Source organism: Microplitis demolitor, chromosome 2 (genome assembly GCF_026212275.2).
Source record: "Microplitis demolitor isolate Queensland-Clemson2020A chromosome 2, iyMicDemo2.1a, whole genome shotgun sequence".
Classification (NCBI taxonomy): Eukaryota; Metazoa; Arthropoda; class Insecta; order Hymenoptera; family Braconidae; genus Microplitis; species Microplitis demolitor.
In genome coordinates, this window is record NC_068546.1 from 15,236,210 (window position 1) to 15,263,974 (window position 27,765).

General features: G+C 33.1%; 1 protein-coding gene across 1 annotated transcript; it reads left to right on the forward strand.

The window, feature by feature from the left end:
* LOC106693212 (uncharacterized) lies at positions 1 to 26,392 on the forward strand. Its single transcript, XM_053737021.1, has 8 exons — positions 1 to 1,370; positions 1,416 to 2,559; positions 2,668 to 5,415; positions 24,125 to 24,215; positions 24,482 to 24,605; positions 24,706 to 25,064; positions 25,226 to 25,509; positions 26,087 to 26,392. Exons 1-8 carry the CDS (start codon positions 1 to 3, stop codon positions 26,390 to 26,392), a joined length of 6,426 nt encoding a protein of 2,141 aa, XP_053592996.1.
* Positions 26,393 to 27,765: the final 1,373 nt, after the last annotated feature.

Consider the following 27,765-nt stretch of genomic DNA (forward strand, 5'->3'; position numbering starts at 1 on the left):
ATGTCGGCCAAGTACCTGCTATCGTTCGAGTCCCACCTGAGCAGTCTCAACATGATGGTCACTGAAGTAGGAGATGGACAATACACGCTCATTCCACTAACCGACTGCGAGATCAAGCTTGAAGTGCTTGAGTCAATGTGGAACAAACTCTCTGATGCTCACGACAAGCTTACCGGTTGCAAGGACATCGACATGTCCCACAACTACTTCAAAGAAGGACGATACTCAAAAGCACTAAGTCGCTACGTCTTAGTCAAGTCGGCACTGAAGCGTCGCGTGGTCGAGCTTGAGCCACGTCCGGCGCCTCTCTCTCCGCACAATCTCTCCCTACATGCGCAAGCAACAACTGCTCGTCCATTGCTGCCCACGATTCAGCCTCCAACCTTCAACGGCGAACTACTCGAATGGCAATCATTTAAGAACAAGTTCGCGTCGGTTGTCAACAAAGAAGGCGTCAGTGAAGTCGAGAAAATGCATTATCTCCTCCAGAGCTTGAAGGTTACCGCGCTCTCCCTTGTTGCCAACGTGGAGATCTCTGAGACTGCATTCGCTACTGCTTGGCAGACCTTAAATACAAGGTACGAGAATAAACGCGTACTAATCACCGCTCAGCTGAACAAACTATTCAACATCCCCCAGATGGCGTCGCGCGCAAGCAAGGAAGTCAACAATGTGATCAACACAGTCAGTGAGGTTATGAACGCTCTTGCTGCACTCGGGTCGCCAGTGGAGCATTGGGATCACTTCGTGGTACACTTCATTACCCAAAAGCTCGATCCTACGACACGAGAAGATTGGGAACTTACTCTCGGAGCTGCGTCCGAATTCCCGACCTACGAGCGCATCAAAACGTTCCTCTTGTCCCGTGCACGAGCTCTCGAAGCCATGGAAGGACGTCTCCCAGTAAAGCCACGTGATCCCAAGGCGAACAAAAGGGCCTCCAGCAACAACAAGCCTCCTCACGGGTTCAAAAACTCCCCTGCGCATGTCCATGTAGCGAATTCGCAACAAAGCGTCACTACGACTTCCGGGTCATCCACTAACGCTAACTCTCCGCCTGGACCGAGTCCTGGACCTGCTACAAGACATCAAAATCCTTGCTCATGTTGCGGTGAAGCGCATTTCATCGTCTCATGTCCATTGTACCGCAATCTAACGCCTAACGAGCGTCATCAGCGAGCAATCTCCAAGTCATTATGCCTCAATTGTCTTGGGACGCATGCTCTGGAGAATTGCCGTAGCAAAAATCGCTGTCGTCACTGTAATGCAGCACATCATTCCATGCTACACGATTCCACGCATCTCTACGCTCCACCAGCCAAATCTAACGCTCCGACGACTCTCTCGAGCCGTTTTAAAGGCTCTCAAACGCAAGACTCATTGCAAAACCCGAATACGTCATCATGACTACTCAGTAACGCAACTCCATGCTCACAACGCACGCTCTCGCCAACGTCTACTGCTGCGTCACTACTATCAACGCAACAATCACGCTCATCTTATCACTCATCCTCACCAGAAAGACCTCTAGTGCTGCTAGCCACAGCCTACGCCTTTCTTATTACGCCTACACAACGCCCGCACGCAGTACGGCTTCTGATTGATCCAGGATCCGAGTTGTCACTCATCTCTCAGCACGTTACTCGCCTGTTGAACCTATCAAGCTCTGAATCATGGATTCCAATCATTGGAGTCGGAAGTGTACCCTCTGGATCTATCAAGGGTGCTGTTAATATTCTACTACGCTCAGCGCACTCTGACGATCAAGTCACGCTGCACGCACACGTACTACCACACCTTACCGTTGAATTGCCTCCAGTTGATGTCTCACCTCAATCGTGGCCTCATATTGCTGATTTAGAGCTAGCGGATCCTAATTACGCATCACCTGGCCGCATTGACATCCTCGTCGGAGCTGATTCTTATGGCGTGATCATGAAGCCGGGAATCAGGACTGGAAGTCCTGGGCAGCCCATTGCAATCCAAACTATATTTGGGTGGGCAGTTCTGGGACCTATCAATTCGACAACGCTCGCATCGCCTGCGCATCAAGGCCTTCTCGTCACCAACTCTCAGCTTCATGACCTCATCGCGAGATTCTGGGAGCTGGAAGACGTCTCATCGTCAGGCAAGGAGTCTCTCAGTGCCGAAGAAGCAGAGTGTGAAGCTTACTATATGGCTACCCACTCGCGAGACATCTCTGGGCGCTATATTGTACGCCTGCCTTTCAAATCGAACGCGCCACCACTAGGGCACTCGAAGAGCATCGCACAACGCGCATTAACTCGCTTACTAAAACGCATCTCAACTCAACCTGAGCTCCAGCATCTCTACCATGAGTTCCTCGACGAATACGAGTCCCTGGGTCATATGCAGAAGGGCAAACCCTCAAACGCAGAAGCTGACGGTTATTACTTGCCACATCACGGTGTCATGCGCAATAACAAGATCCGCGTGGTATTTAATGGCTCTTGCAAATCAACTTCAGGCAACTCTCTCAATGATTGTCTTCACGTAGGTCCCAAGACTCAGAACGACATCTTCAACGTCCTCCTTTACGTACGGCGCCACCAGCTTATCTTCACAACTGACGTAGAGAAGATGTTTCGCCAAATTCTGGTTCACCCAGAAGATCAAAAATTCCAACGCATACTGTGGATCAACTAGAACAATCAAGTCCAGGACTTTGATCTCTGCACTGTTACCTATGGTACCACGTCAGCTCCTTACTTGGCTGGCCGTACTCTGCAACAGCTACTTCTCGATGAAGGTCACGACTTTCCCTTAGCAGTGGAACCTTTCCAGAAAGGCAGCTACGTCGATGATATTATTGGTGGTGCTGATGATATCAAATCTCTTAACGCTATTGCAACGCAAGTTGAAGAAATGGCTCTTCGAGGATGCTTTCCTCTAGCAAAGTGGAAAAGCAACCATCCAGGTTTCTTCAGACTTCCTTTATTTCAGTCAACAAGTTCAGAGACTCATCAATTTAGCGAATCATCCTCTAAGATTCTTGGTCTTGCTTGGCAATGCGCTCCAGATCTGCTTATGTTCACGGGTCAGCTCATCCTACAAGCAACCATCACCAAACGCACTATACTCTCTGAAACCGCTCAGCTCTTTGATCCTCTCGGTCTGATTTCACCCATCATCGTCCGCGCGAAAGTCTTAATGCAGGATTTGTGGCAAGAGAAGATCGGATGGGATGACACGCTCCCTCCTCAAATCATACATCGCTGGACGACGTTTCGCAATGAACTTGCACAACCCTCGCAACTCACTATTCCTCGATGGCTTCAACTACGATCCGATAATTCTCAAGTCGAGATACATGGCTTCTCGGATGCTTCACTGGCTGCAATGGCTGCTGCAGTCTATGCAAAAGTGTCTTCGCCATCGGGATCCTCCACAGTGACTCTCGTTTGCAGCAAAACCAGAGTTGCTCCACTCCATCGTTTAACAATTCCACGCTTGGAGCTATCAGCCGCGCTAGTACTCTCCAAACTTATCACTCGAGTTCAAACCACTCTCCAGCTGCAACACGCTCCCGTCACCTTGTGGACAGACTCTTCAGTATCGCTTGCTTGGATCAACAGTGATGCACTGCGTTGGAAGAAGTTTGTAAAGAATCGAGTGCAACAAATTCAACAATCTGCACCTGACGCAACCTGGAGGTTTGTATCTGGGAAGCACAACCCTGCAGATTGTGCTTCTCGAGGTCTCACTCCATCCCAACTCATCACGCACAAGCTCTGGTGGTCAGGTCCTGACTGGTTAGCTGAACCAAATCATCTCTGGCCTTCATTCGCAGCTCCTGATGAACTGCCAGATGACATGGGAATTCGTCCTAGCACAGTGCACGTCTCCTCAACTCCACAGCTGCCGTTCGGCGTTTTATTCCGCCAAGACACAACTCTTACCAAGTTACTCCGCGTCACAGCTACAATTCAACGAGCCGCAGCGTGCTTTAGAAGAGTCCCGAGTTCTGGTCTCAAATCGTCACCACTAAATCCTGCTGACCTGCGATTTGCTCTCACCTTCTGGATCAAATCGACGCAGCAATCGTACTTTGCCAGCGAGCTCCAAGCAATCTCTCAAGGCAAAAGTCTTGCAAAATCCCATCCTCTCACTCGCCTGACAGCGTGGATTGATCAGACCGGATTACTCCGCGTTGGTGGACGTCTTCAAAACGCTCAACTAGATGAAGATGCCAAACATCCTCCAATTCTGCCGAAAGACTCAATCCTCTCCCATCTCATCATCTCCAACGCTCATACACGCACCCTGCACGGCGGTACTCAGCTAACTCTGAACTACTTGCGCAAGTACTGCTGGATTCTTGGTGGTCGTGCTCCAGTTAAGTCCCACATCCACCGATGCGTCACTTGCACGAGAATACGCGGAGCCAGAGCACAACAACGCATGGGACAACTTCCCGCATCACGTGTTACCCCATCTCTAGTGTTTGAGCATTCTGGAGTCGACTGTGCTGGTCCAGTGTCTCTTAAATTTTTCAACGTACGTGGTTCGCGTACCTATAAGGCCTGGATCGCGGTGTTTGTGTGCTTTTCGACTTCCGCCGTTCACCTGGAATTAGTAACGGACTACAGCGCTGAAGGATTCCTCAAAGCGTTCAGACGATTTGTATCTCGCCGAGGAATCTGCAAGACTCTCTCCAGCGACTGCGGAACCAACTTCCAAGGCGCACAAGTCGAACTGAAGAGTCTCCTAGCAGGATTCACCAAAGAATCGCAACACTTGCAACAGCTGATCGCTAATGACGGGACTCACTGGAAGTTCAATCCACCTGGAGCTCCTCACATGGGCGGCAAATGGGAAGCTGCTGTGAAATCAGTCAAACAACACCTAGCTAAAATTAACTCTGACAAATTGCTAACCTACGAAGACTATACAACGCTGCTGATCCAGATCGAAGCTGTTCTCAACTCTCGTCCACTCAGTGCTCTCTCCGAAGACCCGGATGACCTCACTGCACTCACTCCCGGTCACTTCATTCGAGGAGCACCCCTCACGACTATACCTGAACCCTCACTCCTGCATCTACCAATCAACCGTCTCTCATTGCTGCAATACATTCAGCAGCGCCTTCAGCTGTTCTGGGCTAATTGGTCTGAATCGTGCCTGAAAACTCATCAAACCATATCTAAGTGGAACACGTCTTTCCACGACATCGGAATAGGTTCCATGGTGCTATTGTTAGATGAACGGTTTCCACCATCAAAATGGCCGCTGGGTCGTGTCACGCACGTTCATCCTGGGCAAGATGATCTTACCCGTGTCGTCACCGTCAAGACTGCCACATCAACTTACCTCAGACCAATCCACAAGTTGGTACTACTGCCAATTTCACGTCATGAGGAAGATTCTCATGATGCTCCTCCAGCAACATCACAGGTTCTCCGCCTACAAGCGGCGAAGGGGGGAGAATGTTCAAATCTCCCGCCTCCCGCTACATTATCGACCGCCGGACACTGACCGTGTATCACCCTATGCTGCTTATCGATCGTCAGGTACAGATCATCGATCTAGGTGGCATGACAGCGGCAGACTTGAACGGTGGTTATCTTTCTCTACTGGAGCTGCGCGCTCTCCTACAAAAAAAAACAACGAACCAGCTATACCGAATTACATGGACCTCTTGCTGTTTGCTCTCGAACACACGTATCCGCTTATTATCAATTAATCACGCTAAATTTGCATTATTACATTACTTTATCTTATTCTGTGCATCTTTTATTATAAATTTTCTGTTCACAGTACAAACTCAGTGCTTTACTCTGCAAGATTGCTTTGATTTCCGGCATGTGGTGCCATACCGCATGGCGTGACAGGGCTTAACCTAAAGACGCTTTATATCCTACTAGTTATCTTTTAACACAAACTACTTGCTATAATTTGAAGCTTAACTGTGATATAACTCTATATTATTTATTTAAACTAGTGCATAATTTTTTCGTATGAATAAACTGCGTAATACAAACGAAGGTCGTCACTCTATGCGTTTAACCTATACTACCCAGGTCCCAGTATATACCCGCTAATTTTAGAATTCGTTACGCGAAGCCTTTTTACATTTTTTGGTCCTTCGAGCCGGATTCTGGGTAGTTTGGTTTAACTTAAATTTGATTAAACCTCGTGTCAGTGAACTTGGTGCTGTTTATGTCTATTTGGTGCGCGTTTGACAACTCCGACGCATTGCTGAGTACCACGGATAGGTACTGCGTTGGTGGAAAGGTAGATTGGGACCATCTAGTGCGAAAATCTCCCTGTGTTATTCGCGTGTGAACCACAACCTGCATCCAACGACGTTCATCAGCCGTCAAGGTGCATAATTTTTTCGTATGAATAAACTGCGTAATACAAACGAAGGTCGTCACTCTATGCGTTTAACCTATACTACCCAGGTCCCAGTATATACCCGCTAATTTTAGAATTCGTTACGCGAAGCCTTTTTACACTGACAGACCACAGAGAACAAGCTATGACAACTTGTATCGCTGAGGAAGGCATAGGTCACTCAGCTTATAAGTTTTATGATCCCAACTGAAATCTGTTCCAGAAGAGCAAGACCAAAAATACTCATACTTCAAATCAGTTTAGTGAGTACGTTTGGTGAGGTATAAACTTCCAGTTACCGATATAGTAGAGTTCGAGGTTTGATTTACGAACTAGAGTATAGAGGTCAGTTATTGATAACGATAAGATTGAGTTGTGGATTTTAGATTTTCACGTAACGATTCAAAATTATTTAATTTTAATTAGTTGTAAATCAAATGTTTTAATTTTCGTCTGAATTTGAATCGTTGCGCAGGCATTCCGCCATTTCGCCGATGGAGACAGCAGTCCGTTCACAGTGTTGGCGCATGCGCGCAGCGTATGAGAGAGCACGTGTGTGAAATAATTTTATTTATAATTTAAAAATACAAACAATTGATTTTTGTTAGTTATAAGTTTTTTTTTAGGATTTTGAAACAGTTGGGATGCATAATCCAGCGTGACATTATGCCCCAACATTTGTTTAACATATTACTTTTATTAAACTTGTGTGACGTCACGACGTCTTATTCCTGCTGTCAATCAATTATCATACATGCTATGCCATCTGGCTATGCATAAATTAATTAATTAGCAAGTAACTTCCAGCCATTATTACGGCTGATGATTTTTAAATTTGAATTGAAATTTAAATTATTTTTGTAAGATTATTATTGGAAAAAGTTTAATAATAAAAAAAATGTTGTTTTAAATTTGAATATACTTCAAATTTTTACGTTTGTTAATTATTAATAAATAATAAAATTTATTAATAATTAAATTATTGTTGAATAAAATAAATATTGAAATTGAAAATAAATAAATATGAAAAATGAAATAATGAAAAAAAAAAACAATGAAATAATTTAATTTGTATAAATATGAAATATGACATGAATTAATGAAAATACATAAATAAATAAATAATGATGATTAATAATCGAAAATAAAATGAAATTATGAAATATGAAAAGAATATTATTATAAAAAGTATAAAATAAAATTTTAAAATAATAAAAATATTGATAAAAATTTTTGTATGAAAAAATAATTATTAATAATAAATTTATTAATAATAAAAATAAAGAAATATGAAATGAAATAATGAAATATTTATAAAAAAAAAAAGTAATAATTATCAATAAACAAATAAATAATAATTAAAATGAAATAAATTATAAAATGTTAAAATAATAAAATGAATTTATTGTAATAAAGAAAAAAATAATAAGAATCAATAAGTATTGATTTGTGAATTTGACTCCAATGCTTTATGCGTTGTTGCTAACTGCATTGGAAGTCATGAAAAGTATATATACATAAATAATCATTATAAAAAAAATATTGATTTAATTATAGCCAATAAAATAATTGGTATGATTAAATAATTATTGGAAGGGATGTTACTACCCGGTAACAGCTCTTCTGGAAATCGAAAAAAGTTTCAGTTTCCTAAGTGAGCTCATTCGTCATTGACGAAATTTTAATTATTTAAAGGCAAGGTCCTTAATTTCATTAAATCGTTGTAATATAATTTAAATATTTATAAACTGAATTATAAAAATATAATTCAGAATATTTTTAAATAATTATTGAATTATTAAAAGTAATAATTTATTTTAATAAAAAAATAAATTTGATAAATATTCCATCAATTTGATTAAATTTCATCAATTATCAAGAGTTAAGAAGGAAGAATAACAAATAAAAAAAAAAAAAATCAAATAGATAATAATTGATTGATTTCAAATAAATGAAATAACAAGTAAAATCGAGAGTTAAACCATTTCATAAAAGTGTAAAATTGTAAATTGCATTTAATTATCTAATGTAAACTAAATTTTGGTTTTAATAATTTTTAAATAATTATTTTGATTTAAATAAATTTGAATGTTGTTTTAATTTTGCTTTTATTATTTAACTTAATTAATTAAATTTTATTTTACTTAATTTTTATTATTTTGATTTATCTCTTAGACAACAAAACATTTTTATTTTTATTTTCTTTTAATTTCAAATAAACAGTCATCCTTATAGCTCCGTCCCAGTTATTTCGCTAGGCGAAGGCTAAACAGGAGCGCTACTCTTAATATGTGTTATTTTGACGTAACACTTGTAATCCGATTATGGATGTCATTTGATATTTTGGGAAAAATATTGACCGCCGGGTAGGGGAAAATCGATACCTAAGCTATATTCCCGACGTCAATTTCATGACTTTAAATAATTATTACTTAAATTATTGGATAAAATGAAAATATGCATATTGTATGAATAAATAGTTCATACACTTGAATAATTATCAATGTATTATTCAGGTGTCGCGAAATTATCTTTATAATTTATATTTTAAATTAAAACTAGGCCCAGTGCTAGGGAAAATAATGATAATCATAAATTAGGGCGACGAGCGCGCCACGTGGGCGACGACCAACAGGTAGAGGATAGAGTAATTAAATGAGAAAGATACTGGCAGTTATTGTGCACAGACGACAACCTCTGAGTAAAATTCTGCATAATTGCGTTTTACTATTTTCTGCTAAAGATTATAGTTATTGATTCACTGGGTGAATTAACGTATATTTTTCAACTTATATTATTTTGATTGTCTGGATATTATTTTTGAGTAAGTACTTTGGGATTCTTTCGCCGTTTATATTTTCACGTGATAACTTCCCCCGGTAGTTGTTGGTCGCCGCGGCGAGCAAAATTAATTAATTTATAATCGCCAACTGAATGATACATGATATATATTATAAATAATTATTGTTAATTATCGTTAGACATTTTTTTTTATATATTTAAAAATATCCAGATATTTATATATATATATATACATATTTATATATATATATATATATATATATATATATATATATATATATATGTATATATATATATATATATATATATATATATGTATATATATATATATATATATATATTGTGACGTTATTTTTCGTATGGGGGTCAAATCAAAGTGAACGTCACAAGCACCAACTGATTTTTACTGTATTTACGAGCGTGGTAGCTCAAGACTTAGAATTTAGCGTACAGGTATTAACGATTTTGATACAGATCTTTGATTTAAGTTATAGTTTGAGAATTAAATATGGAGTAACGTTTAGCTACAGTTATGGGTTTTGTTAAGAAAAATTATAGTAAAGATTTAGAATCAGAATTATGGGAATTTAGTATGGAATATTGTTTGAGATTAATGTTTGAGATAAAGTTGAGTTTTGGTTTACAGTTTGGAATTTTGAGTATGTGGAGAAGTCAGTGTTACCGCGGAGCGGGACTTGAATTAGTCACCCGGTATCATTTGATGATAGAACTTAGTTTTATCCCTATGAGACTTCTTGGTAGATTGCAGAGGTCTAGCTGAAATGCTAGCGCTCCAGTATAAAAGGAATCTGATGGATGCAGATTGGGATCAGTTTTTGAGTTTTGGTTTGGCAGGCCTCAACAGTAATATTGTGACCGTTGCTGTTGTGGAAGCCGTTTGGTCATTTTTAATTGTTTTGTCTGACAGGCCTCAGAGGACAAGTCATGACCACTTGTACCGCTGAGGAAGTCATAGGTCACTTAGTTTTAAGTTTACGATCCCAGCTGAAGTCTGTTCCAGGAGAGCAACTACCAAGGATATCCATACTCAAAGTTAGGTTTAGTGAGTACGTTTGGTGAGGTATAAGCCTCCAGTTATCGATATGGTAGAGTTTGGGAATTGGTTTATGGATTTAGGATATAGAGGTCAGTTATAGATAATGATAAGATTTGGTTTTGGATTTTGATGATTGAGAAAAGGGGAGTCGAAGGGAGACCTTCGAAGAGTACGGACGTGAGCATTCAGCTCTGGTCGCTCGAAGCGAGCAGACGTGTCCAGAAATGGCGTTACAGTTCATGGCATTGCGGAAGGCTACAGATCGAGTATTGTTATAGAAGTATTATTTAAAACAGTGTAAGACGTTACTCGATATTTTATTCATCAGTAATCAGGTATGAAATAATTATTATAATTATCAATAATTAATTGAGTTCGAGTCAGAGTCTTGAGATACGATGCTACTGTTTTAATTAAAGAAAATATTTAAGAACTGAGAGAATTATGAGAATATTGGTACAGTTTAGAGTCATGTTCACGATTTATTGTTACTATTATTTTACAAATAATTATAAGAAATATGTTTAATTATTAAAGCAATTGTCGTCTAATTGACGTCAATATTAGACCCATGTACGTTAGTTTTATGAGTTTTGTTAAAAGCGAATGTTCTAGAATATCGGTTTTATAAGTTATTGTTCCAGGTTACTAAATACTAGTTGATTGTTAATTAGCTTTAGTAATTAATTAATTTATTTAGATGTCGATTTACCTTTTTGTTAAGATTAATTTCATTATTATTAGATTCAGTATTTTGTTATAAAGAAGAATCGTTCGTACGAAGCTACAGTATTTTGTTAATTGTTAAATGGAGATTTTAGATTATTTGTTGTTTAATAAAAAATTGCAAATTCACTGATAATCTACATGAATTTGGAATGATGTAACCCGGACCACTCCCTCTCTCCATAAACCTACACACTGAGCGACACCATGGCATACCGTAACTCTGTTCTTAGTTTTCCCAGTCTCAGTTTTTGTTTTTGCTTATAAGTTCTGAGCATCTTGTTAAGTTCTAGTTTTTATTTAGTTGCGTGGTTTTGGTGATAATTCCACAGATCAAAAATTATCCCGTTTTATTTATGCGTGGTTTTGAGATAGTTCCACAGATCAAAAATTTTATCTAATCCTTAAGATTTACTGGTTTGGTGATTCCAGTGATAAAAATTACCTGGCGCCCTGATAGACTTGAGACTGGATGCTAAGGACAGAGAACGAAGTTTGTAGCGCGGAATTAATAATTTTTTTTTTTCGTTATAATATATATATATATATATATATATATATATATATATATATATATATATATATATATATATATATATATATATATATATATATATATATATATATATATATATATATATGCCAATGCATAAACAAGTTTGTTAAGGCCATTCTCCAAGGGTGCCCCCCCACTTTTTTCAAAAAACTGTGGCGCCGCCTGGTGGCCGGCAGCCGTACTAAAAAAAGTACTAGAGCTAAAAAACTTTATAATTAAATTAAAATTATTTAAAATAAGCAGATGCAAAAAATATTAATTTTATAATGGATAAAAAAATTGAGATTATTTTTTAAAATCATTAGTTAATTCAAGAAAAATTTCAAACCTGAGATTGGAAAATGATATTTTTATTGACCTTGAACTGTCAATATCATATTTATTTTATATGAGTAATTAAAAAATAATTTTAATATTTATCCAAAAAAAGGCCAACTTACAAGTAATTTTAAAGACACGTAGAATATTAAAAAAATTACTTACAGTAATTATAAATACCCAGTTGAGCGTAGTTTCTTTAATAACCTTCATCATTATATTTGCCATTTAGTAACTTTTTATTTTGACAGATATAAACATCAGGTCTGTACTATTTTGTGGGCGCGTGCAGGGCGCTCAAATATAGTAGTGGGAAAAATTACATTTTTTAAAAATTCATTTCTTTCAGAAATAGTAATAATAAAATTTTATTTTGCACGCCTCGAACGCGAAGCGGAGGAGTTGTGCTTTACAACGGACTTGTCAAGGTCACGCGATTTTTTATTTATTGGTATCAATTAATTGAATTTCGTATCATCAAAAAAGTATTAAAAGAAGATATGTACCGTAGTTGTTTAATAATTGATTATTAATTTGATGAATCATAATTGATTTTAATATTAAATTTCGTTCGAACCCTTATGTGAAAATTTGGAAATAAAATAAATAAATGAATATTTTAATTTGTAAAAGTTCTGATCGTAAGAAATTATTGAAGATCAAAACCTTTTACATAAATTTTTCACTTATCATGACGCAACTTGAAAAAAATTTTGGCATACTTAGTTTTGAGACATTCATAATATTACATACCTGTAAATATAGATTTAATAAAAAAAGACAGCACAAATACTCTTATTGATGAAATTAAAAGAATAACAAAATTTTATAAATTTTTTAGTGATTTTTGGAATGTTTTATTTTTGTAAAACTGGCCGTATCGAAAAATAAAAAAAAAAAATTCGAAGCTTCAATTCTGTAGTTTGAAGATCTTCTACCGATTTTTTTAGCCATGGTTATTGCGTGATAAAAAATAGCTCGAAAAAAAAATGCTATTAATTTTTTGATTTTGATTTTTGGCTCTACGAGCCCGGAAAAATCGTTTTTCTAGAAAACTAATGTACAGTTCGGTTATGAAATTTATTAAGCTACAATTTGCCTTTTTGTTGCCTCTATATGACTATTTGTTTTTGAGATTTTGGTCTTGGAATGAAAAAGGATCTTTTTGACTTTGATTATTGATATCACAGCAATTAATGGTCGCATAGTAATTGCTCATACAAAGAAAAATAACCGGCTTATTATTGGGAGGTGAATCGCTGCCAATTTGCAAACATCGGCAGAAGATCGGTCAAATATCGGATGATAACGGTTTGCCAAGCATCGCAGTCGCAAGCATTGGCCAATCGTAGCAATCAATCATCGGCCAAAGCTTGGTATCAAGCGCACTCGATCAAACCGTTGGCCAACGAATGGTGGTTAATTGTGCGCCGTTTTTATAAGCAAAAAGACGGCTGCTAATGATTCACCATGCACGAGCCAGTATAGTCTATGACAGAGAGACTAATCTTGCCAAGTCTGGTCGCACCTAGTATTATGGTCGAATATTAGGGCGCCACTGGAAGATGGACTCGGCCTTCCAGAACCGGATGTTGTAGGATTTTATTTTAATTAATTGAGACTAATTATTTATTCAGGATCGTTTGTAATATTTTGTGAGTGAGAAGAGGAACTATAGAATAGGCTGAAATAATGTTAATCCAAATTATTTTATTTTAAGCACCTTGCTTTATTTCATTGACCTTGTGACAATAACTATTACTTATGGCAAACTAATATTCTTATGACAAACTACTGAGTCCCCTGGACATTACTTATGACAAACTAATATTTTCCTTATGACAAACTAAATTTCCTTATGACAAACTAATATTTTCTCGTCCCCTGGACGGTTTCTTATGACAAACTAATATTTTCTCGTCCCCTGGACGGTAACTTATAACAAACTAAATTTCGTCCCCTGGACGGTTTCTTATGACAAACTAATATTTTCTCGTCCCCTGGACGGTAACTTATGACAAACTAAATTTCGTCCCCTGGACGGTTTCTTATGACAAACTAATATTTTCTCGTCCCCTGGACGGTAACTTATGACAAACTAAATTTCTCTCGTCCCCTGGACGGTTTCCCACACCCACACACCCACTTAAAATATACCTCGTCCCCTGGACGGTAAACCTTAATATTAATTTAAAAACATCCCCTGGATGTATAATTGTTTAAAATAACTTAACATGTCCACCGGACCTAAATCACAGACACAGTTTTCCTTTACTAAAATTACTGACTCGACTTTGCACTCTACTTTATTTTATTTAATTCGTACTCAATGACATCACTTTCTTTTACTCAATTATTAAACTTGATATTTTAATATAAAATTGCACTAATAAAATTTCCAGTATAAACATTTCACAACTACTTAATTCTCACTGATTCATTTAATTCATTTATTAATTTTCACTGTCTTATTTAATTCAATTATATTTATTAATTAATTAATTTTGGTTTTAATTTAATTATTAATTAATTAATTTTCACTGACAAATTTTCCTTTAACAATTGCTTCCAATATCTATATATTTAATTTACTCGAAATTTTCTGATAATTATTCTTACTCAACTTAATTTACTGACAAAATAATCCATTCTTAAGTTTTACTCGACACAATTTTATCGTAAATTTTCTAGCGTCTTATTTTTGATTTTATAATTTTAATTAGAATTATTTTAACATTATTTTATAATTATTTTATGACTAATTTTACGACTAGAATTACGTTAAAATTGACTCGAACATTCGGCCGGTAAATTGACGTCGCAAGGCCTTAATTTACGATTTTACAACGCGGGAAAACTTTTGTCTAGAGCGGCCGACAGGCCTGAATACTTTTATTAAAATTATTGAATTTAATTATTGGATAATTTATTCGGAAAAATTTATTTTATTCCAGCCGAGAGGCCTCGAATGAAATAAATTTCGAGTTACAGCAGAACGACGAGTACACGGCAAAGATTTTACGTAAATTTCGGGACTCCGAGACGCGTGATTACACTAGCCGACGGGCCTTGAAATATCAATCTAATATCGCGAAACCAGCAGAAAGATATTAAGTAAATTAATTATCATTAATTCGGCCCTCAACTATTTAAGTTAGAGGCCTGAATTAATTATAATTTTTACCTCGAGAAAACTCAAACAGTCCTGATGAGAAGGTATCAAGTGGTCTCGTCGCCTCCTTTATGTTTCTCTCCGCTGGTCTGCACTCTCTCTCTCGTCACCCAGAAATTTCAATTGGTAATCTGTCAAGGAACAATACGCATTAATATTTTGCTAAGTTATCGATTATTATAATTATCGGCCTAAAGGCCTAATAATTATTTGAACAGTTAAATATAAATTAATTATCGCCTCGTTCCACGTGAAGCGTGAACGGACGTATATATTTACCTTGATGATGCTAAGTTTGCGTCCGTTGGTTCTCGTCGTCTGGACAACTCTTGACTTCTTTTTGTTCCGCAGTCCATTATATCTTTTCACTCCCGTCCACTTCTCCGGAAACCTATTCCCACTTTCTTAAACTAAAGGAAATGACGAACGGACGGGCCTTAGTGATCTATGCGACACCCGGTGACTAGTCGCAACACTACTTGTAACTTACGAGGTCATCGGCCGGTTATGGCGGGAACGAAATTCAAATTCAATTTTATTTATTTATTTATGTTCATTAAAATTACCCTGTCACAAGTCACACTGTAAAAAATTCCCAACAAATTTTATTATGGGTGCATAGTAACACCGGACTATAAGAAAACTGGTACAAAATTTACAAGTGTCCCATAGTAAACGTATGCGCATACGTTTACTATAGGACACTTGTAAATTTTGTACCAGTTTTCTTATATCCCGGTGTTACTATGCGCCCACAGTAAAATTTATTAGGAATTTTTGACAGTGTAGCTATTTATTGGCCAATCATTGCAAACCAGACATCGGCCAATCTATAGGAAAATTTCGAAGCTCGGCGACTTTATATGGGTGTAAGAGCAGCTATAGAAGCTTGAATAAATTACATATAAGCTTAATTTTTGATTATTTATATTTATAACGTTATCCATGCACAGTAATTCGAATAAACCAACAATAAAATATGGGACAACGATAATAAACACGCTTTTTCCAAAATATTCAAATAGTATAAATACGAAAAAAATTAATTTTTCATTTCAGCTACCATACAAGTCGCTGATGACGTATATTAATGATACAAATATTAATAAGTAAATAATAAAATAGTAGTACAAAAAAAAAATTATAATAAGACATAACTGCTATAATAATAATATTGTTATTAATAAATTCACATAAATTAGGAGGCGGGAGACAAAATTAGGTATCCCTGAAATTTTTTTTTTAATTTTTTAAACATTCCAAAATGATTTGTGTAAATATAATTGAGCATTATTTTGAATTTTTTTTTTTTTATTTTTCACAAGTCGAGTGTCAGCCAAAAAGTGTTAGACATTTGTTTTATGATAAAAACTATTAAACTTTTTTTTTTCTTTTGTATCCAATAATTGTGTAAAATATAATTTTTCTTAATGTAAGTTACTCACAAAAAAAATTAATTTCATTAAATTTGTTTAGTATCCAGAAATTTCTTTTTTAACCATTTTTAGGAAGTATCTCATTGTGCCCGCAAAAATGAATTTTTTTTTTTTTAACGGTAGCTGAAATTTTCTTTAGTTGCTTTGAAAATCATAGAAAAAAAGATTTAGCGTATGTGGGACCTCGAAAACTTAAACTCAGTAAATAAATAATAGGAGTTACTATCTAGCTATGGTAAAAATTTCTACCATCAATCAGATAGTAGTAAATATTATCTACATGATTGTATATAAATCATGTAGATTGTAATATTCACCATATATTTATGATAATTGTTACAATCCTGTATGTTAAATAGAGTTAATTATTATATTATTTTGAATAGTTATATTTATAATCCAGATGGTAACAGTTACCATCAGAAATTATAATTGTTACCATCCTGATAGTAACTGTCACGAAATTCATTGCTGAAGTAAATATTATAACCCTCGTAGTAAATATTACCGTCCTGATAGTAACTGTTACTATCCTGATATTGTTACGAAATGTATTGCAGAATTTATCATCCAATAATTATTAATTCTATTAAAAAAAAATTATAGCACTAACTATTCTGGTACGTGGCCCAATTGGGACGATAACCAAAAAGAAAAAAAAAACTGTTTTTGCATTGAAAAACGTTCCAATCATTTTAGATGACTGGAATTAAAAATTTAGCATAATAAACACAATTACTTAATTTTCTTAGTGTATTATTTCCTTAAGTACCCCCTCCCCCTTCTTTGCTTCCAATATATTGATTGATAAACGCGTAATTGTGTTCTACTTTTTGAATACTAGGTATTATTACCAAGTTCTTGAAATCGATCAAAACACCACTCTCCTAAAATGAACCAGTAAAAAGTGGTGCAAAACTAGAAAACAATGCGGAATTTCAAAATACTTCATCAAAGATAATTTTTAAGGATCAAAATTGTCTACTAAAAAGAATCTATGCCATTTTATGATAATTCCCGGGAAAAAATGATTTTGCCTAATTATATATAAGTATGTATGATTATACATAATTATACATTAATTTATGTATGATTATATATAATTATATCTACCTCTATATATAATTATGCATGACTATATATAATTTAATCTGATCATGTCTGACCAATACATTATGTCTCGAACTATGTATAAAGCTATATATAATTAGATCTCATCAGCCTTCATTGATATGAAACCTATAAATATAAATATATATATATATATATATATATATATATATATATATATATATATATATATATATAAGGGGCGTTCCACGCCAAATCGGACACCATTTAGCTTTTGCATCTCGGATTTTTTTAAAATTTTTTTATCTTTTAGTATACGTTGAAAGAGGGGCCTCTCTAAAAATTTAAGTATAAATTGTCGATTTTCAAAAAACACGTACTGATCGATTTTCTTCATAATTTTTCACAGCAAATTTTCATCTTTTTTACAACTTTTTCAGCGATGCTCATAATGGGATAACGATGGGATATATTTTTTTTTTCGATTTTTTAAATTTTACATTCCGGTTTTTTTTAAAGAAAAATGTGTAAAAATAATATCATGCTCAGGATTTACTATTAATAATTATCTAACACACAATTATCATCAAAATTTTCAAATTTTATTTCCACAGAAAAATTATTAAACGTGTAAGGAAATAAATGTGAATTAATAATAATTTTTCTGTGAAAATAAAATTTGAAAATTTTTATGATAATTGTGTGTCAGATAATTATAAATAGTAAATCCTGAGCATGATATTTCTTTTATACATTTTTCTTTAAAAAAAACTGGAATGTGAAATTTAAAAAATCGACAAAAAATAGATCCCATCGTTATCCCATTATGAGCATAGCTGAAAAATTTATAGAAAAGGTGAAAATTTGCTGTGAAAAATTATGAGGAAAATCGATCAGTACGTGTTTTTTGTAAATCGACAATTTATACTTAAAATTTTAAATTTCAATAGTAGCGTGGTTCTAAAAATTTTTTTTATTTTTTACTGAAAAGATGTCTAAAAACAAACATATTTTGCCTCTATTAAAATTTTATTTAAACCACCTTTCGCGAAGTTGTAGGCATTTCCAAAAAAATTTCTATATTTTTCAAAATTTGATATCTCGAAAACGGTTGGAGGAAAAAATTAAAAAAAAAATCATGAGGGCCTCTTTCATTCTTTACTAAAAGATAAAAAAGTTTCAAAAAAATCCGAGATGCAAAAGCTAAATGGTGTCCAATTTGGCGTGGAGCGCCCCATATATATATAAATATATACATCTACATATATATATATATATATATATATATATATATATATATATATATATATATATATATATATATATATTACATAATATGATAATTTTTTAGAATCAATGTTATTAAATTTTTATTTTGTCAACTATCAATCAAACTTAAATCTTCGATACTTAAAGAAATGTTCAAAGATTTCGACAGCAATTCAAAAGTATAAATCGATATCGATTTATATACGAATATTTATAAGTTTATAGATAAATATATTTGACTATATGTATCTAATGAATTCGATTGTAATTTATGTAGAAAACCAAATTCATCATTAGGTGCATTATTTACGTAGGATGTATCAATTTGATTATTTGAGTCAAGTAATGCCATAAACTTCTATTATCATAAGTGTGTAACAGACTAGAGGACCCAACTACAATCCAGTGATTACCAAAGTTAAGCGGCATCAACGTGGATCATTAATTGGATGGGTGACCCCTTAGTACAGTAATAGTTAACCGATAGTAATTTTTTTTTTTTTAATTTAAATTTAACCGAAATTTATATTAATGAAGACAATAAATCTTAATTAAATTACTTAATTAATAATTTTAAGATATTTTCAATGAGCTTTTAAAAATGACTATATTCGTTCATGCATGATTATATATAATCAGATCTGGCCAATTTTTGGATCTGATCACATATGCTATTATATATAATTATATATTATTAGGCAAAAACATTTTTTCCCGGGAAGTCTGATAGTTTCGCCAGAAGTAAAATTATCTCAAAATTTTGTATAAATTTGACTTCAAGCTCACTATACGACAGAAAATATATAAAGTATTATAGATTTTTCAATATATTGGATGTTGTATATTGCAAAATATATAGAGTATTATATATTTTGCAATATACTATAAAAATATATACAATAAAAAAATATAACAGGGCTAGGCTGTTACTCTGGTCGTCCTTAAATTACCTTTTTAAGGGCGCCACTGGAAGGATTAACGGTCTTCCAGAACCGGTTCTTAATACTCAGGGTCGGTGTAAAAGTTAATTGTAAGAGTAGGAAAAGGAAGGATAATTTTATAAATAACTTAGATTTAGTTATTACAATAGTATTACCTTTTATTTAATTCACAACCTTTCAATTAAAACCTTATAATTTTATAACTTATGACCTTATAACTTTAGACCTTATAACTTATACCTTATAACTATTAAACCTTTAGACCTTAAACCTTTAGACCTTATAACCTTTGACCTTATAACCTTATAACTATTAACCTTATAACTATTAACCTTTTTGACCTTATAACTTCTGCCAATTACCTTTGGACTTACTTTACTTAACTACGTAGCCACTACCTTGGCATCACACACACACTCACACTCAGTTAAAATCATTGCCAACTACCTTTGGACTTATGATTAAAATCGGTTACCTCCCGAATTAATTATTAACTAATTTACACATTTTAAAACTTATTTCCCACACATACTGCACTCAAGTCCCCTGGACTTTTCTCACACACACACTGACTTTAAAATGGGTTTTCCCGCTACACAATTATAAATTAATTAATTAATTTAAGAGAAGAATTATGATTATTAATTAATTAATTAATTTCAATTAATTCATTTCCAATAACTAACATTATTTCTTCAATATAATACTGATCCGAATTTACTAGAATTAATGTTTTAAGTTTTAGTTAGTAAAGTCTCATTTCTAATCCTGACTCAACTTTCCCGACTTTTGTTTTCAGATTTTCTTATGCCGAGAATATTTCATAATAATTTTATTAACTAATTTTATTTATTACTAATTTACTTTAATTATTAGTCTGGTCCGAGTAATTATTTTAATTAATATTTTATTTGGTTGATTTAATTATTTTAATTAATAAATTAATTTGTAACAACGCGGACTAAACTATGGAAAATTCTGGCTCATCGGCCTAGAAATTTCTACGACGCAATAACTCCGGCAACGGCCTGGAATTTCAAGACAACGCCCTGGACCCGGCAATTGGGCCTGGACCCGGTTAGACAACCGTCTGGCTTAATTTTATTAATAAATTAATTTTACAACTAATTAATTAAATATGGGCCTAGACGCGGATACCTCGACGAACGACTAAGTATTTTTAAATTAAATTAATATTTCGGCTTTGGCCTAAAATAATTAATTTAATTAATACCTGATTATTTCAATGCGTTTCTCTTTGTTCCGTCTCTCTTGAGATCCTTTTCCTTCTCGTTCGTCGCGTTCTCCTGCTTGTCTCTCGTGCCTTTTTTTCAGTTAATTCTCGCCTCACTTTTAATTTAGTTGGTGTTGGCTCCTTCACCTGCTTTTCCAGATAATTAATACAGTGATATAAAAGGTACCGGCTAACGGCCTGGTATCAATAATATTTAATGTAATTATCGCTTGGTTCCACTAAAGAATCCAAGTTTAGAATTAATTAATTACCTGTGTGATGGAAGCGTCTTGGTGGTTCGGCGTCTTGTCCGGTTGTGTCTCAGTTTGGGTTCTCTTCACTTATCACTGTACACCCACTCGGCCGAATTCGGCTACTTCCGGAAAATTAGCTACCCCTACTTATCGCTAAGTGGGACTGACAGACAAGCCCCTACGATTTCCGCTCGAGACGACAGTCGCACTCTACCCCGGATAACCCTGGGGCAGTAATAGATTATATCGACCGCGCACATGATAGAAAATCACGGTAATTAAGCGCGGAAAATTCAAAGTTCCCTGTTACAAAAAGATATACCAAGATATGAATGTTAAACTTACATAAACAAAAATTATATTAACAAATACATAGTTAATATAATGCAGCAGTGTATTTTTTTTTCAATATATTATCATATATTAATACGGCAAAAATATAAATATTATTTTATATACTGTACAATATATCACATTACAATATTCATATATTTCAAAATATGTATTTTTTCACATACAAAGTTTTTTCATGCGGGCGAACATTCTTATCCCTTATTTAAATGCTTCTAAATAAATAATATTTATCTGATTCACGGCAGTGCTAATAATATTTTAACCGAAAAATAATTAATTAGATAAAAAAATAAGAAAATAAAATTTTTTTAGCTTGATAAATTTATTAGTTCCATTGAAGCAATTTATTTCTTGGCTGAAAAATTGTTTGAAAAATATCAATCGTCTTTTTTTTTTTTTTTTTTATTTTTTAAATTATTAAAATCACTATAACTCGGAAACTATAGACTTTAGCGACTTGACTCATTGGACTTTTTTTTAAAGGAATAAAATTTCCTACATAATTCCCATTAACATTTTCAGTATGCTTTCACTGGTTTACGTTCTACAAGCCAATAAAGGTCAATATCATAGGAAAAATGACTTCCGCAACCGACACAAGTGAAACAGCTGGAATCACAGCTAAGTAACTATGGGCACTTGAAGAACACCAAATACTCTACAATTTGCGACCAAAACCGCGTCGAAATTATAAGACGCAGCTGAGTATTAGAAACTTAAAAAAAAAGTAATTTAATTTACGTGTATTTTAAATGGGAAATCTTGGAAATCAAATGGAAAGCACTTAGGATTAGAATTAAGAGCTCAAACTTGGCAGGAATTTTTTTTTTTAGCAGAAAAAACAATATTTTGCTACATGAGCAGCAAAAAAAATACTTTCGTTGGAAACGAAGCATCCTAATATATATATTAGGGTGATTCATTTCTGCAAAAGTTTTTTTTTTTAAAGTGCTCAAGCAAAATCTTAATCTACATCAAAAAAAAAAATTTTTCACCTAATTTGAGCTCTTAATTCCAATGCTAAGTACTTACTGTTTTAATTTTATTTTTTCCCATTTAAAATGCACGTAAAAAAAATTTTTTTTTTTTTTAAATTTCTAATGCTGAGCTGCTTTTGATGATATTGAGAAATGAATGGCTGAATATTGTAGGGGATTCCATGCTCTTCAAAATTGCCCTTGGACTTTTTAATGTAGCTCACACTGGTTCACCAGTAAGAGCTATCGAACTAAATTTTTCGACGAAAATCGTGATTTTCTCATTTTTTAGGACGAACCGCTAAATATAGGGAAACAATGAAGACATATTTTTTAAGGAAATTTCATCCTCTTTAAAAAAGGTCCTGAGGCCTAAGTTGCTCCGACCGATAGTTTCTGAGTTACAGTAATTTTTACAATTGAAAATGTAAAAAATGGATAAAAAATGGAAAATTATGATATTTAAATTCAATTATCCGATTGATAATTGTCATATTTTTGTATATTATGAATTTCATTTATATTTATTTTGAAATTTGACTTGTTATAAAAGTAAAAATAACAAATAAAGTAATTAAAAAACAAGAAAAGTTAAATTGTAACGTATATTATATAATTTTTTAACATATTTATATTATAAGAGGAAAATATCTGTATAAGTTAAATAAGATTTAATTATAGTCATCGTCTTCTACATTTTCAACAAGCACGTATGAGTAGAAATCGCTATTTATTGCTACACTAATTAGCCTAAAGATGGTTTTTTTCGCTTAAGCTGAAAAAGAATACTGATTATTCGATTGGATAAGTAACTGACGTAATGTTACGAGTGCTATCACGAATCAATATAGTATTGGCGACTCTATTCTTCACGTAAATAGCTTTGAGGCTTTTGATATACATAACCTCACTTTAGCTTCTCTCATTGTTTTTCGCGTTAAGTGATCATTTTGTTAATCAATCATTTTTCATACCTAAATAAAACAAATTAATTTCTATAATTAAATATATTTAAATCTTCATTATATTCTTAATTTTTTAAACGTTTTTGTTCACTTTTTCTTCTTTTTTTAAGTAGTAATTAAATCAATAGTGATTTGATTTTTTTTAAATTAATTTCATAACCTCACATTTGTCCAATATGACTGAAAAAGTTGGCAATAGGACATACAACTATCTACTTGGTTTTCAGATTGAAGAATTTAATTGTTGCAAATTACCTTTTTATCGTGACGTTATCAATTTATTTATGCATAAACATCTTACTCTAAAATTAACTATCCGTTTGAGTTCTGCCGAAACTATTAATGAATTAGATGCTCTGTGGAATAAAATTGGACTTCCAACGGCACTTAAACGAAATAGCATTCGAAAACTTGAAAAATTTTATGAAGAATATAAGGAAATTAAAAAGCAAAAATTTATTAACAATAAGTCCAACAATCAAATGAAAAAAGTGGAAAATTTTTCTGTTCAATTAGATAAATTATTTGATATCACTGATAATAGTGAAGTTAAAAGTGTTTCAAGTGATTTACAATTATTTTTAGAAGAATGTCGTCAAAACAGCTGTAATAAATGTTTACCACTAATATCTAAGTTAGATGGAAAATTCGTAATATTTCACGACCAGTCTGATTTACATGATAAACAAGAAGAAATAAGAGATGAAAATGGAAACATTGAATTTAGTAAGTACACAATTTTTTCATAATCTAATTGTCGCTGCTACGTTCTTTTCGCAACGAATTTATCTTAACTATGAAGTAAAGCTTAAAGTTTTTTTATTTTGTTTTTGTCATATTGACCAAAATCCGTTGATGTATTGTTAGAACAACAAAATATTTCAAAATTTTCTTTCATTGATTAAATTAGCACATTTTTACATCTTCTTTTTCATTTCTCAAGTAATCTTAATTTAACTGTATAATATTTTTACTCATTTATTTTTTCGTAGACCTGAGTCAAAAATTATCTCAGTTTTCGATGTCAAATGAAGGAAGCAGCCAATCGTCGAATCAATTTGAAAAACGGTCTTTATCAGATTACGAAGATGAGCTTCCACAAGCTAAAAAAAAAACGTAAGGTTGATATCATGACAGAAATTTTGGTAGCAGCATTAGACCGTACTAAAACAAGTAATCGGAGTGCTATACATATTATTTCTGCTGTGATTGTTAGCCTTGGATTAGAAGTTAAAACCTATAATATAAGTTACACGACAATTCGTAATGCTCGATTAAAATTTCGAAAATCGGTCGTTGGAAGTTTGAAAGATGGTATTCATCAAACTGCAAAAAATCTGGTCGTACACTGGGACGGAAAGATACTTCCTGAACTTTCAAATCAGCCAATGAAGAAAGTTGAAAGACTACCAATTGTTGTTTCGGGAATAAATATGGAACAATTACTCGGTGTACCTGTGCTAGATGAATCAAGTGGAGCTAATGAAGCTGAAGTAATTTTTGAAACTTCAAATGAGTGTAATATTGCTGACAGCATAGTAGGGATGTGTTTTGATACAACCAGCGTAAATACTGGTAAATTGAAATTTATTGTAATTTAAAAATACGCTACTTAAAGAAATTTTTTTATTTAGATACAGTCCGTCGAACACCACTGAAAAATTTCGAACTTTTTTATGCTAATTTAATTTTTTCGAGCAGTGTTTGATTTTAATTATTTTAATTATTTCTCGAAGGTGATAAAAAAGGTGCGTGCGTTTTATTAGAAGAAAAATTAAACAAGAAGTTATTGAATTTGGCTTGTAGACACCACATTTTTGAAATTGTATTGAAGAATGTGGTAGCAGTAGCATGGCCGGCTACTAATAGTCCTAATGTACCTATTTTTGTCAGATTCAAAAGTAATTGGGAAAAAATAGACAAGTTAAAATATGACGTCGGTATTGAAGATACTATGATTAGAGATATCCTGAACGAGAAAAAAAATAATGTGTTACCTTTTATCGAAGATCATCTACAGGTAACAACACAAATCGAAAACATGGTATAGTTTATTACTGTTCAGGAAAATAATTGTTGAGTTGCACATGATTTTCTTAATTAGCTAACAATTTCTTTTATTTAATGAATATTCTGAAGCTTACTCACATACGTATAAGTTAAAAGTAAAATTTATCATTTAAAAATAATTAATTTATTTATTTAAAAAAAAAATAAATCGTTGATCCTTTTTTACCAGTATAAATTACCGTAGATACTTACGCATGGCTTGCTCAAAATCTGCTCAAGGCTCAAGGTTAATTTTTAGCCTTACGCAGGATCTTGAGCAAGCCATACGTAACTATCTTTAACCATAGTCTTCCTCCAGAATTGAGTTATAATCTGGCACGAGTTTTTTGTATAAGGTTTGCCCTAGGCAATTTAAATCTGGTTACAAGTATCTGCAGCAAGACACATTCGTAGAAAAAGACACTAGCACCTATCGATCTTGAGACCAGACTTGCTCAAGAATTGCAAAGGATTGTTATTTGGGATCAATAAATGTACGGCAACATTATAAAGATATACTAATTTTGATTATTTATTATATTTTACAGAATCGCACTTCAAGAGATGACTATTATGAACTTTTGGCGTTAAGCTACATTTTTTTAGGTGGTGTACCTACCGGCGGTATAAAATTCAGAGCTCCTCGCGAAACATTCAAGCTTCCTCGCGAAACATTCAAAGAATTACGTGTTGTTAACGATACTGCCGAACGATGCGTTGCACTAATTGAAAAATTTAACGATTTTGGTACATATGACGAAGATCAGAAACAATATTTACTATTAGTAGTTCAAGAATGTAGGAAAGAATTTCCGACGTGTGCCAAAAAGCTGTATTCAAGAACAAAATATTAATATATTTTTAGAAAACTTAATAATTATTTAAAATATATGAGGATAATATTTATAAATATTCTAAATTTTATCACGTTTAAAATATGTTAAACAGTAACGTAACTTTCTAAATATTTCGACTACTTTTCTTGTTTTTTAATTACTTTATTTGTTATTTTTACTTTTATAACAAGTCAAATTTCAAAATAAATATAAATGAAATTCATAATATACAAAAATATGACAATTATCAATCGGATAATTGAATTTAAATGTCATAATTTTCCATTTTTTATCCATTTTTTACATTTTCAATTGTAAAAATTACTGTAACTCAGAAACTATCGGTCGGAGCAACTTAGGCCTCAGGACCTTTTTTAAAGAGGATGAAATTTCCTTAAAAAATATGTCTTCATTGTTTCCCTATATTTAGCGGTTCGTCCTAAAAAATGAGAAAATCACGATGTTCGTCAAAAAATTTAGTTCGATAGCTCTTACTGGTGAACCAGTGTTAGCTACATTAAAAAGTCCAGGGGGAATTTTGAAGAGCATGGAATCCCCTACAAGATTCAGCCATTCATTTCTCAATATCATCAAAAGTAGCTCAGCATTAGAAATTTAAAAAAAAAAAATTTTTTTTACGAGCATTTTAAATGGGAAAAAATAAAATTAAAATAGTAAGTACTTAGCATTGGAATTAAGAGCTCAAATTTGGTGAAAAAAAATTTTTTTTTGATGTAGATTAAGATTTTGCTTGAGCACTTTAAAAAAAAAAAACTTTTGCGGAAATGAATCACCCTAATATATATATATATATATATATATATATATATATATATGTATATATATATATATATATATATATATATATATATATATATAGGTTTCATATCAATTGAGCGTGATCAGGTCTAATTTAATAAGATCCCCGGGACAATGTTTCTATAACATTTTAATAAATTTTATAGCAAAATCAGATAAAACTGTATGTATATAGTTGTCATATAACAATTTTTATAATAATGAACTTGATAAAATTTTACAAAATTATGTGAAATTTCATCCAATTTTACTAAATGCTACTTCACACTATGTACAATAATAACATTAAATTCTCTACAGTTTTATGACATGTTATAAAATTGAATACAATTTTATAAAATGAAATTTACTTATTAATTTCCTTCTAAGATCTAACTTTATAAAATTGTATAAAATTTAATATAATTTCATGAAATCTTATAAAACTTAATAAAATTTCATCAAATTTCATACAATTAAATAAAATTTCATTTAATTATTAGGTCCCTTAATACTAAAATTTTACTATACTCAACTGTACCAACTGTATATTTCATAATTAATTGTTACTATGATTTACCGGTAAATCAACC